General features: G+C 50.0%; 2 protein-coding genes across 5 annotated transcripts in view; both read left to right on the top strand.

Annotated features, from left to right (window-relative positions):
• The window catches only part of CSGALNACT1 (chondroitin sulfate N-acetylgalactosaminyltransferase 1), a 503,870-nt gene that overhangs the window by 77,969 nt on the left and 412,082 nt on the right, over positions 1–13,819 (top strand). The window lies entirely within an intron of this gene.
• On the top strand, positions 658–2,843 carry LOC138651904 (uncharacterized). Its single transcript, XM_069742504.1, has 2 exons — positions 658–1,765; positions 2,240–2,843. Exons 1-2 carry the CDS (start codon positions 1,346–1,348, stop codon positions 2,765–2,767), a joined length of 948 nt encoding a protein of 315 aa, XP_069598605.1. The 5' UTR covers positions 658–1,345; the 3' UTR covers positions 2,768–2,843.

Below are 13,819 nucleotides of genomic sequence, written 5' to 3'. Positions count from 1 at the left end.
TGCTGTAAGGAAGCGGGCGGTACACTGTTTTGGGTTATGGTGGACTATAGGCGCGGCAGATGGAAGAAGCGATGCGGATGGTACGCTGTTGTGACTGGTCGTGACTGGTCGTGACTGGTGGGCTACAGCGTGGTAGATGGAACTCAGTTTGTTCGGCATGACCGCTTCGTTCCACCGCTGAAGCGATGCGGATGGTACGCTGTTGTGACTGCTTATGACCGGTTGTGTCTGTTGCGCTACAGCGTGGCAGATGGTACAATGTATGGTCACCATGAGCGCTTTGTGTGGCTGCTGTAGGGAAGCGGGCGGTACACTGTTTTGGGTTATGGTGGACTATAGGCGCGGCAGATTGAAGAAGCGATGCGGATGGTACGCTGTTGTGACTGGTCGTGACTGGTCGTGACTGGTGGGCTACAGCGTGGTAGATGGAACTCAGTTTGTTCGGCATGACCGCTTCGTTCCACCGCTGAAGCGATGCGGATGGTACGCTGTTGTGACTGCTTATGACCGGTTGTGTCTGTTGCGCTACAGCGTGGCAGATGGTACAATGTATGGTGACCATGAGCGCTTTGTGTGGCTGCTGTAGGGAAGCGGGCGGTACACTGTTTTGGGTTATGGTGGACTATAGGCGCGGCAGATTGAAGAAGCGATGCGGATGGTACGCTGTTGTGACTGGTCGTGACTGGTCGTGACTGGTGGGCTACAGCGTGGTAGATGGAACTCAGTTTGTTCGGCATGACCGCTTCGTTCCACCGCTGAAGCGATGCGGATGGTACGCTGTTGTGACTGCTTATGACCGGTTGTGTCTGTTGCGCTACAGCGTGGCAGATGGTACAATGTATGGTCACCATGAGCGCTTTGTGTGGCTGCTGTAGGGAAGCGGGCGGTACACTGTTTTGGGTTATGGTGGACTATAGGCGCGGCAGATTGAAGAAGCGATGCGGATGGTACGCTGTTGTGACTGGTCGTGACTGGTCGTGACTGGTGGGCTACAGCGTGGTAGATGGAACTCAGTTTGTTCGGCATGACCGCTTCGTTCCACCGCTGAAGCGATGCGGATGGTACGCTGTTGTGACTGCTTATGACCGGTTGTGTCTGTTGCGCTACAGCGTGGCAGATGGTACAATGTATGGTCACCATGAGCGCTTTGTGTGGCTGCTGTAGGGAAGCGGGCGGTACACTGTTTTGGGTTATGGTGGACTATAGGCGCGGCAGATGGAAGAAGCGATGGTAGGCATGAGCGCTTTGTGTGGCTGCTGTTGTTAAGCGTTTGGCACACTGGCAAAAGTATTGTTAATAGGACGCTTTGTCAACCATGTAATTTTTTTTTTTAATTACTTTTTAGATGTCAAATCGTGTGGAGTTCATCCGGGATTTCATCGAGATTTATCAGTCTTTTCCCTGCCTCTGGAAAATAAAATCTCCTGAGTATTGTAACAGGGAAAAGAGGAGGGAGGGTTACTTACAGCTCATTGAGCTTTACAATCGTCAGGCACCAGATGAGGCAGCTAACGAAGCAGTTATTAAAAAGAAAATCCAGGCGCTCCGCACGGTCTGGAGGAAGGAGCTGAACAAGGTTCTTCAGACTACAAGGTCCGGAGCTTCCACTGAAGAAGTTTATGTGCCAAAACTGTGGTATTTTGAGCATCTTAATTTTCTGAGGGACCAAGAGGTGCCACGGACTTCAACGTGTCTTCGATTGTTGGCACCTGTGGAACCAATAGTTTCGGAGAACCACGCCGAGCAGGAGTCACAAGGGCAACAAGTAAGTAGCTCTTTGGACGAAAGTTCACCAATGTGTCCTATAATTACATAATTTTTCTCTGCATTTTAGGTTTTATACTTCTGATTATCACATCAGTTTAAAGTTGTTACAAAAACATGTACACATAAGTAACCCTGTTGCAGTCAAGAATTATAAGGGGAACGTAATATGTATGAAATGGAGATATATGTAAACCATACCATCGAAGCAATATAGAAAATAGTATCGCGTCAAGCTGCCGATGTACTCTTGTTGAGACTATTTAGACTATTAAATATTGGTCAGGTTCCCATAGCAGTCAGAACAGTGTAGTTCAAAGTATTCAATAAAAGGGAGGGTTAAAGAATATTACTAAGCATCAAATATATTATAATCTTTTTGTTACCTACTACGAATATATAGTTTGGATGCGGTTATGGTGGTACTACTTTTTGTTGCCGGGTTCATAACTTTTTTTTTTCCCCCCCCCCCCAGGATGACAGTGCGCAGGAGAGTACACTTGACTGTTCACAGGACTGCACAACAACAGATCTAGTGGAGGCTGCACCTGCCAGGAGTCAATCGAGGCAAGTTCAAAGAAAACGGAAAGCCACCTCAGACGCCTCAAATGAACTATTGAGCCTGGCAAAGAAGGTGTTGACAAGAAATGTTAGCCCTGCGTTAGAGGGGTTTGGACACTATGTGGTTGACAAACTGGCAAAAATGGACGACAACCAAAGAATACTAGCAGAGCGTCTGATTCTGGAAGCAGTAAACAAGGGTACTGATGGCGATTTGGACAAGAACACTTGTTTGGTCTCTTCCCGGCCAATACAGCGGACAGAGCCATCAAATTTCAATGGTTGGTCACAGGGTCAGACATCGATGCGACACAATCCTCACGTTTCCCACTTCGGCCAGCCACCCCCTAATAACTCCTACACACCAATACCTTTACATATGGCTTCGCCCATCAGGCACCAAAATTCTCAGCCGGAACAATCGTCGTATCATAATTTGTGATTTCCTAACTACTTTTACATCCCTTTTTTTTTTTTGTCTTGTTAAAATAATGTTTGAAATAAAAGCTTTTATTATACATTCTATCACTACTTTTTGATTGGTGTGTCTCAATCACAGCACTGTATGAGGGAACAAATTAACGTAACAAATTCATGTACAGTTAACTAAAAAAAAAAAATCGAATGAAAGTTTAACTAAATCTTTTAATTGGAACAACAAAAAATGGATTATTGGCCCGCCTACAACTGCTGGCACATGTCCCGCAGCTTCTGCAGCTCCTCCATTGCCACATTGTGCTGCTCCTGAATATGTGCCATAGTGTGGAGTAACTTGTCTATGCCGGCTTCAATATCCTCTTTGTTGACAGTGACGAGAGCTGTGGGTCAAAAAACATAACATTAATAACACTGTAGTCTCCCGATGTGTCTTTGCTTCTGTGAATGAAAAAAAATAAAAAAAATAAGCAAAGGGGGGGGGGGGGGGGGAGGGTGGTTGTTTGGGTTGGGGGTGAAAGAGTGGGCCTGCAACAAAATCCAAATAACTTAATTGTGGGAACCTACTAGAATGTTGAGGCACGGAGGGCACTTCTGGATCTGAGTCGCTGTTGAATGCCTCGTGCTGTCGGCGGCGGCGCTGTCTCTTTGCCTCTGTGAAGGAAAAAAAAAAAACAAGGTCTGTCAGCATATATGGCAACAGTGGCTGCCGGGGGAGGGGGGGGGTGTTAAGAGGGGACCTGCAACTTAATCCAAATCACATAATTGTGGGAACCTACTAGGATCTGGAGGAGTTGACCCGGAGGGCACAGATCCAGGAGAGGCTGGGCGGGATGCCTCGTGGCGGCGGTGGTGCTGTGTCTTTGACTCTGTGAAGAAAAAAAAAAAAAAAAATTTTTTTTAAAAGTTCTGTTAGCATATATGGCAACACTGGCTGCCGGGGGGGGGGAAGGGGACCAGAAACAAAATCCAAATAACATTTTTGTGGGAACCTACTAGGATCTGGAGGAGTTGACCCGGAGGGCTCCGGGACATTGGACCCTGAGGGCACAGAGCCAGAAGAGGCTGGGCGGGATGCCTCGTGGCGGCGGCGGTGCTGTGTCTTTGCCTCTGTGAAGAAAAAAAAAAAAAAAAAAATTTTTGAAAAAGGTCTGTTAGCATATATGGCCACACTGGCTGCCGGGGGGGGGAAGGGGACCAGAAACAAAATCCAAATAACATTTTTGTGGGAACCTACTAGGATCTGGAGGAGTTGACCCGGAGGGCTCCGGGACATTGGACCCTGAGGGCACAGAGCCAGAAGAGGCTGGGCGGGATGCCTCGTGGCGGCGGCGGTGCTGTGTCTTTGCCTCTGTGAAGAAAAAAAAAAAAAAAAATTTTTGAAAAAGGTCTGTTAGCATATATGGCCACACTGGCTGCCGGGGGGGGGGGGGGGGAGGAGGGGACCTGCAACCAAACCCAAATCACATTATTGTGGGAACCTACTAGGATCAGTTGTCTTTGACCCGGAGGGCTCTGGGACTTCAGAGGCGGTGTGTGTTGCCTCGTGTCTACGGCGGCGCTGTCTCTTTGCCTCTGTGAAGGAAAAAAAAAGTTCGGTCAGCAGTTAGCTGTGCCACATAGTACTTTTCACCGTTCATACTGTCCCATAGCTGTGGCACATAGTGGCTCTGCAACGTTCAAACTGTCCCATAGCTGTGGCACATAGTGGCTCTGCAACATTCAAACTGTCCCATAGCTGTGGCACATAGTGGCTCTGCAACATTCAAACTGTCCCATAGCAGTGGCACATAGTGGCTCTGCAACGTAGAAACTGTCCCATAGCTGTGGCACATAGTGGCTCTGCAACGTTCAAACTGTCCCATAGCTGTGGCACATAGTGGCTCTGCAACATTCAAACTGTCCCATAGCTGTGGCACATAGTGGCTCTGCAACATTCAAACTGTCCCATAGCAGTGGCACATAGTGGCTCTGCAACGTAGAAACTGTCCCATAGCTGTGGCACATAGTGGCTCTGCAACGTTCAAACTGTCCCATAGCAGTGGCACATAGTGGCTCTGCAACGTTCAAACTGTCCCATAGCAGTGGCACATAGTGGCTCTGCAACGTAGAAACTGTCCCATAGCTGTGGCACATAGTGGCTCTGCAACGTTCAAACTGTCCCATAGCAGTGGCACATAGTGGCTCTGCAACGTAGAAACTGTCCCATAGCTGTGGCACATAGTGGCTCTGCAACGTTCAAACTGTCCCATAGCTGTGGCACATAGTGGCTCTGCAACGTTCATACTGTCCCATAGCTGTGGCACATAGTGGCTCTGCAACATTCAAACTGTCCCATAGCTGTCCAACATACTTTTGGGTACCTGAGTACTAACCTCTGCTAATCTCCTGGCGAAGCTCCTGCAGGCGCTCTGGGCTTTTCGACTTGAGATCGCCCCATTTTTTAACAATCTGGGCCTTGGTCCGAGTTATCCCAAACCGCTTCCTGAGGCCCTCAGACACCACACGGACAACTTCCTCCTTGTGCTGGTTGCGGTGCAGCACCATCCCTGTGGTTTCATACTGCATCCTATCCATTGTTCCAATAAGGAACTTGAGCTCTGGGATGCCCATAGGTGGACCACGGCGACTGGCAGCCATTATCACGATGTCAGGGGACAAAAACAAGCTAGGGCAGGCACGCAGGAACGCTGTAACGTCATCACGCCGTCATAGACCACGAGCGTACTTAACGTGCCGCTCCGGCGTTATATAACGATACTTCGAACGGCATTTACTATGTGCGTTCCTTTCTTAACGCTCAGTCGTCACAAATGTGACGCTGTTCATAAACGGCAACGCTATTGCGATGCCAATGGCGCGGCAGGACGGCGGAGCGCAGCTCCTCCTCTGGGCGTTGCTCTTCAGGGTCATTCCATCTAAAATGGCGGCGAGAATGCGTTCTGCTCCTCTGGGGCAGCCAGAACTCCTTTTTTTTATTTCCCAGATGGATGCCATGGATTACGAGGGTCTGGAGAGCCGCCCTGCCCACCCACACATCCACAAGCGAGAAGTGCTTGGACAAATAACAAGAATGATGGAGAGGAGGTTTGGTGTCTGCCGCAGTCAGCTTCAGCTGCGTAAAAAATGGGCTGACCTCCGCTATAAAACGCCACAAATGTTTGCGGAGTTGCGTGCGGAGGCAAGGCGAGGCAAGTACTAGTACTAGCTTTGCTCTGCAGCACTCAACATTTGTGTGTAAACATTGTGATTCTTTACTTTAGGTGTAGAGAGACAGCGGCGGCAAGTCAGACACACCATTGCCACCAGTACCCTATCTTCAGGCACCAGTGGGAGCCCACAGTCCGGGACATCACGTAAGTTCACAATCATTTATTGCATTTTTTTTAACATCACACGGGACATAACAGGGTACCTGAAATATTTGAAGACATTACAGACGCAGTAATGACCCAGCGGCCTACCACACCTCCACCATCTGTTGCGACCATGCACCCTCGCACCCCTGTGAAGTGTGATATAAATTTTATGTTTCAGTATATTGTTAGCTTTGATCTGCAGCACTCTACATGTGTTTTTAAAGATTGCGTTTGTAAACTTTCTGTGTAGAGAGACAGCGGCAGCAACAGGTACCTGCCATTGCCAGCAGCACCACAGCATCCAGCACCAGCGGGAGCCCACAGTCCGTGACGTCACGTAAGTTAACAATCATAGATTACAATTTTTCAACTGCATACGGGACATAAGAGGGTAGCGGAAATATTTGAATACATTACAGACGCAGTAATGACCCAGCGGCCTACCACGCCACCACCAGAGAGCAGACGGCCTCGCACCCCTACACCACCCTCAACACCTCCCTTTCGACACTCCTCTTCCTCCCCCGGGTCGGCGGCATTCTCCCCAGAAGCTAACATACGTAAGTGACCAAAACTGCGAGCGCTTCCCAACGGCGTGTTCCATAGTTAACCAGATCTGTTATTATTTGCTTTTAGGTGCTGCAGCAGTGGCCAGATCGCTGGGATGGGACATTAGCAGCTCTGGTTCTGGCAATGAGGAACCGGCGTCCCTTCTCCGTAAGTATCAAGATAATGCGAGTGGTTTTCTGCTGGATGTCACCATAGACAACCAAAACTGTAAAATATATTAAAATTTACATCGCCCTGTGGTGCCAGACCAAATAGAAATTTACAACACAGAAAATTCGGTCCTGCCCCAGAGGTCGAGATGTATTTTCAGAGGAATCAACGTTGGTTCTCCAACCTCTTCTATCCACAGAAACGGCCACCGTAAGAGAGCTCCTGGCGAGACAATTGCGACTGGAGCGGACAGCAGCGCTCCTGCAGCAGACAGCAGCGCTCCTCCAGAGTCAAGTGGAGCAGCAGGGCGTGACGCTGCGACACCTCTTGGGCAGGAGATAATATTTTTTTTGGTGGGGGGGTTATGTTATATTTTGTTGTAAAATAATTTAAAACCAAGAAGTGTTACAAAAAAAAACAAAAATATTCGCATTCTTTCTTTAATGTTTACCAAGCTATAAGGGTTAACAGCAACATTGTATAGGCATCACATTTAAAGTTATTTAGCGAGGTTTATATGACAGCAAAGCAAAAAAACAAATTTTTATGTTATACGGCGCGATCCTGCCACGGTACAGCTCCAGAACCATTAAAGTACTGACAGTATTTTTCGCGACAGTCCCTTGCATCGTCTGCCTGTCTGCCAGATCCAAGAGCTTGAAGAGCTGTAAAATTTTCAGGTTGTGTACGCCATTCCCCGGGCACAATATCTCCGGTTCGTGCGTCCACTGCATCAATAAACGAAGGAGGAGAATAGGAGTTCGTATCATGACGTCTCAGGAAATTATGGAGCACACAGCATGCCAAAACCACAATGTCTATAGACGGCAGCTTCAAGTTGATAGCTGTGTGGAACACTCTAAACCGATTTGCCATTATCCCAAAGGCATTTTCAACCACACGACGGGCCCTCGACAACCGGTAATTAAAGATTCTGCGCTCCGGTGTGAGTGTTCTCTGTGCAAATGGCTTCAGCAAATGTGGATGAAGAGGGAAAGCTTCATCAGCGATGAAGACAAAATTTAGGTTTGCTTTTGTGTCTTCATTTAGTGGCAACAGCAGTTCATTGTTCCTCAAGCTTTCCCCAAATGAAGTGTGTTCAAAAACACCACCGTCGGAGACTCGACCATTCATGCCAACATCCACATCGACAAACTCATAGTTTGCATTGACAAGGGCCATGAGGATCACACTGAAATATCCTTTGTAGTTGAAAAAAAATGATCCAGAGTTGGCTGGTTGCGTGATGCGCACATGCTTTCCATCTAATGCACCACCGCAGTTTGGAAACTGCCACAGCTCATCAAAATCGGAACCAATCCTCTTCCAGTCATCCGCCGTCTTGGGAAACTGCAAGATGAGAAGGAAACATGTACAAATTTGGTCAAATATATTATGCACATACACTCTCATGTGGACATCCTACAGCGATTGAGGCGCAGTATGGATTAGTATAACAAAGTCAACAACACAGAGTATGCAGGCAGCCATTTTTTTTACAGATGGCTTCGGTCACTCAGAGGGGGTGCTAAACAATATATCTAAATAATAGAATCAATAAAATTACGTTGGGAGCAGCAAATAAAAAAGGGTGGCGCAGGGTTGGAGCAGCACATATCAGAATGGAGACGCAAAATGGTAGCAGCACATGTCAGAATGGAGGCGCAGGATCACAGCAGCACATGTCTGAATGGGGGCGCAGGATGGGAGCAGCACATGATAGGATGTAGAACATATACCTATAGAAATGCTCGCCATCAGGGCGTAGAACTGGTTCAATAGCTAGTATAATATATCGACATAACACAGCAGCCAAAAAAAAATAGTAGTACCTCCATATAATGCCTTAAGCTCTGCACAATGGCCTCGCATGTCTCCGGAATCACAACGCTCAGGAAAGGTCTGGAAACAGCTGCGGAAAACTGCAAATCCTGAAGAGACCTTCCTGTTGCCAGGAAGCGCAGTGTCACCGCCAACCTTTCCTCCACGGGCACGGCTGCACGCATCGGCGTATCACACCTTTGTATGAGTGGCGTAACAGCAGACAGTATTATTTTGAAGGATTCCTCGGACATCCGAAGGTAGTTTCGGAAATCTTGAGGGTTATTGTCACGTAACTCTCTTATGAGACCCATGTGTGACAATGTGGATCTTTTCTGCAGCCAGCTCCGGGTCCACATGCGACGTTTTCGTTTAGGACGTCTCTCCTCTTGGAGACGTGCTGCCTCAAACACCAGGGCAGCAGCAACAACAGAACTCTCATCGGAAGTGAGCATAGTTCCTAAAAAGAAAACAAACGTACAATAAATACACGTGCTTACAAAACAATGTTCTGACCATTGATCTAATAACTATATATGTTACTACTGGTATTAAATGGGGCAGTCAACCATCTCGATCTGTAAAAGGATTAATTAATTGGGCCACGCAACAGCTGTGTACCTGAGGTTCTCAGGCCTACCCTACTCAAAGGAACAATCAACCACACTCCAGCGTTTATCCCCGTTGAAGCGCAACATATGCTACGCTGTAGCGTTATACATACCTTTTGCGGTAAAAGTCTAGTAGTTAAAAGTCCAGGGAATCCAGCGAATTTAGGAGTTCTGTTCACAGCACGTGCTACAGAGAGAAATGAATAGCGCGCTCGAGAGCTCCGGTTTTATCCGCTGGGAACAATAGTCCTTTGTCGAATGAGCGCACAGTATTGTACCGCCCAATCAGCACACGGGAGGTGGAGAATTCAGCGCTCCTACGTAGCCAGCTCCTCCGCCCTTTACATCGTATACAATATCGTGCACACCTTTGTCACACCATGCGATCATGCCGCCACAGCGGGACACTAGACGACGAAAGAAAGTTTCAAACGATGTGCTACGACGTACGATTCACAGCGGGGTCCCTGATCGCAGGAGCGTGTCACACGCTGCGATATCGTACCTATATCGCTCGAACGTCACAAATCGTGCCGTCGTAGCGATCTAAATTGCACTGTGTGACGGTACCTTAACAAACAGGAAACCCCTGCATGTGTTGCAGCTTGGAGACATGCAACTGTATGCATGGCTCATAATTCCCCCCCCCCTGTATGCATGGCTGATGGCTCATAATTCCCCCCCCCCTGTATGCATGGCTGCTGGCTCATAATTCCCCCCCCCCTGTATGCATGGCTGATGGCTCATAATCCCCCCCCTGTATGCATGGCTGATGGCTCATAATCCCCCCCCTGTTTGCATGGCTGATGGCTCATAATCCCCCCCCTGTATGCATGGCTGATGGCTCATAATTCCCCCCCCTCCCTCCCTCCCTATGCATGGCTGATGGCTCATAATTCCCCCCCCTCCCTCCCTCCCTATGCATGGCTGATGGCTCATAATCCCCCCCTCCCTCCCTATGCATGGCTGATGGCTCATAATCCCCCCCTGTATGCATGGCTGATGGCTCATAATTCCCCCCCTCCCTCCCTATGCATGACTGATGGCTCATAATTCCCCCCCCTCCCTCCCTATGCATGGCTGATGGCTCATAATTCCCCCCCCTCCCTCCCTATGCATGACTGATGGCTCATAATCCCCCCCTCCCTCCCTATGCATGGCTGATGGCTCATAATCCCCCCCCCCTGTATGCATGGCTGATGGCTCATAATCCCCCCCCTGTATGCATGGCTGATGGCTCATAATTCCCCCCCCTCCCTCCCTATGCATGGCTGATGGCTCATAATTCCCCCCCCTCCCTCCCTATGCATGGCTGATGGCTCATAATTCCCCCCCCTCCCTCCCTCCCTATGCATGGCTGATGGCTCATAATTCCCCCCCCCCTCCCTATGCATGACTGATGGCTCATAATCCCCCCCGTATGCATGGCTGATGGCTCATAATCCCCCCCCGTATGCATGGCTGATGGCTCATAATTCCCCCCCCCCTCCCTCCCTATGCATGGCTGATGGCTCATAATTCCCCCCCTCCCTCCCTATGCATGGCTGATGGCTCATAATTCCCCCCCCTCCCTCCCTATGCATGGCTGATGGCTCATAATTCCCCCCCCTCCCTCCCTATGCATGGCTGATGGCTCATAATCCCCCCCCTCCCTCCCTCCCTATGCATGGCTGATGGCTCATAATTCCCCCCCCCCTATGCATGACTGATGGCTCATAATCCCCCCCCTGTATGCATGGCTGATGGCTCATAATCCCCCCCCCTGTATGCATGGCTGATGGCTCATAATTCCCCCCCCTCCCTCCCTATGCATGGCTGATGGCTCATAATTCCCCCCCCCTCCCTCCCTATGCATGGCTGATGGCTCATAATTCCCCCCCTCCCTCCCTATGCATGGCTGATGGCTCATAATTCCCCCCCTCCCTCCCTCCCTTTGCATGGCTGATGGCTCATAATTCCCCCCCCTCCCTATGCATGACTGATGGCTCATAATTCCCCCCCTCCCTCCCTATGCATGACTGATGGCTCATAATCCCCCCTCCCTCCCTATGCATGGCTGATGGCTCATAATCCCCCCCTGTATGCATGGCTGATGGCTCATAGTCCCCCCCCTGTATGCATGGCTGATGGCTCATAATTCCCCCCCCCTCCCTCCCTATGCATGGCTGATGGCTCATAATTCCCCCCTCCCTCCCTATGCATGGCTGATGGCTCATAATTCCCCCCCTCCCTCCCTATGCATGGCTGATGGCTCATAATTCCCCCCCCCCTCCCTCCCTATGCATGGCTGATGGCTCATAATTCCCCCCCTCCCTATGCATGACTGATGGCTCATAATTCCCCCCCTCCCTCCCTATGCATGACTGATGGCTCATAATTCCCCCCCTTCCCTCCCTATGCATGACTGATGGCTCATAATCCCCCCCCTCCCTCCCTATGCATGGCTGATGGCTCATAATTCCTCCCTCCCTCTGCATGTCTCATCTCTCCACCCCCTCCCCCGCTCCTTCTCCTGGGCCATCTTGCATGGCACGGGTGGCTTACCTTCCTCCCCCCGCCCCCACCCCTCATACTCACCTGTCAGCTGCCTGTCCCACACGCCGTGCCGACATCCCTCCGGCTCTGGCTCTGTCCCGCCGCAGCGCCTTCTTCCTCAGTGAGCGGTGCGGTCATGTGGTACCGCTAATTAAGGTCATGAATATGCGCATATTCATGACCTTAATTAGCGGTACCACATGACCGCTCACTCAGGACGCGCTACAGACGCTGAGACCAGGCATCGCTGGAGCAGGTGAGTATCGTCTTCAAGGAGGGTGGGTGGGACTCGGAGGCGGGGGGACTCAGAGACTTGGAGGTGGGGGGACTCGGAGGTGGGGGGGACTCGGAGGCGGGGGGGGGGGCCGTCGGTCGCGTTTTTGACCCGGGACTTATAAAAAAAAACAAAAAAAAACACCTTGCTCAGGTGCCGCCCCCCGCAATGTCGCCGCCCTAGGCACGTGCCCTCGCGTGCCTAGTGGCAAGTACGCACTTCCTTGCTGGGGAAGTGCATTCCAGAGAGCTGGCGCAGCACGACAGAAGTCTTTGAGACGGAGGTGCGAGGTTCGGATTACGGGGGATGTTAGTCTTAGGTCATTTCTAGAACGGAGGGCACGTGTAGGGCTATAGACGGAGATGAGAGAGGAGATATAAGGCGGTGCAGAACTGTGGAGAGCTTTGTGGGTGAGAGAGATGAGTTTATACTGGACCCTGTAGCGAATGGGTAGCCAGTGTAATGACTGGCACAAGATGGAGGCATCGGTGAAGCGGCTGGACAGAAATATGACCCTGGCTGCCGCATTCAAGATGGATTGGAGAGGAAAAAGTTTGGAAAGAGGGAGACCGATCACAAGAGAGTTGCAGTAGTCCAGACGAGAATGAATAAGAGCGACAGTAAGAGTCTTAGCAGTTTCAACAGTGAGAAAATGTTGGATTCTGGAGAGGTTTTTAAGATGCAGGTGACAGGAGCGAGTGAGTGATCGGATATAGGGAGTAAAGGAAAGTTCGGTGTCGAATATGACCCCAAGACAGCGGGCATGCTGCTTGGGAGTTATGGTTGAACCCTCCAGGGTAATTTTGATGTTAGGTAGAGAGAGGTTAGTAGAAGAGAGAAACACAAGTAGTTCAGTTTTGGAGAGATTTAGTTTCAGATAGAGGGAGGACATGATGTTAGAGACAGTGTGCTATCATCATCAGGAGCAGTCATCATCGCAAGATGACCACAAGGCACACTCCAGCCCGCCTCCACAGTTCAAGCAGCAGTCATCGGAATCTCCAGAGGTTAAACCACAGCTCAACCCTGCAGCAACATAATTCACCCTTCCACGCCACACAGCTTATATGCCCGAGGGGCACCACAAGCTACTACGGTAACAAGGAGTGAAGGATCAGACATGTCCGAGTTTGCCAGGTTCATGGTGAGCAGGGAGCTAATCAGCACTAGCCTCTCAAAATTCGATGACCGTGCAGAAAACTACAGAGCCTGGAAAGCAACCTTCAAGGCCGCCATTGCTGATCTCAACCTATCCGCGAAGCAGGAGCTCGACCTCATGGTAAAATGGTTGGGCCCTGAATCCACAAACTGTATCAAGAGTCTTAGGACTGTCTATGTGGGGCAAGCTGAAGCAGGTCTCGCTGCTGCCTGGCAGAGACTCAAAAGAACCTACGGCAGCGCTGAAGCCATAGAAAAGTCCTTATTCAAGAGACTGCAGAAAGTTCCACGGATCAACCTTAAAGAAGCCCACAAGCTTCTGGACTTAAATGACCTGCTTATGGAGCTGGAACTTGCTAAAAGAGACCCTCGTCTGTCTGGACTGTGCTACCTGGACACTGCCCATGGGGTGAACCCAATCGTCTAAAAGCTGCCACATAGTCTGCAAGAGAAGTGGGCAGTGTGCGTCTCCAGGTATAAAAGGTCACATGACGTCACCTTTCCTCCGTTCATTCAGTTCTGCAAGTTCATTGACGAACAAGCCCAGATGAGGAACGACCCTAGCCTCGACTTCCTGGAGT

This window comes from Ranitomeya imitator, chromosome 1, assembly GCF_032444005.1.
Source record: "Ranitomeya imitator isolate aRanImi1 chromosome 1, aRanImi1.pri, whole genome shotgun sequence".
NCBI lineage: Eukaryota > Metazoa > Chordata > Amphibia > Anura > Dendrobatidae > Ranitomeya > Ranitomeya imitator.
Note: the sequence above shows the minus strand (reverse complement) of the source record. Positions and strands in the feature narration are given on the sequence as shown.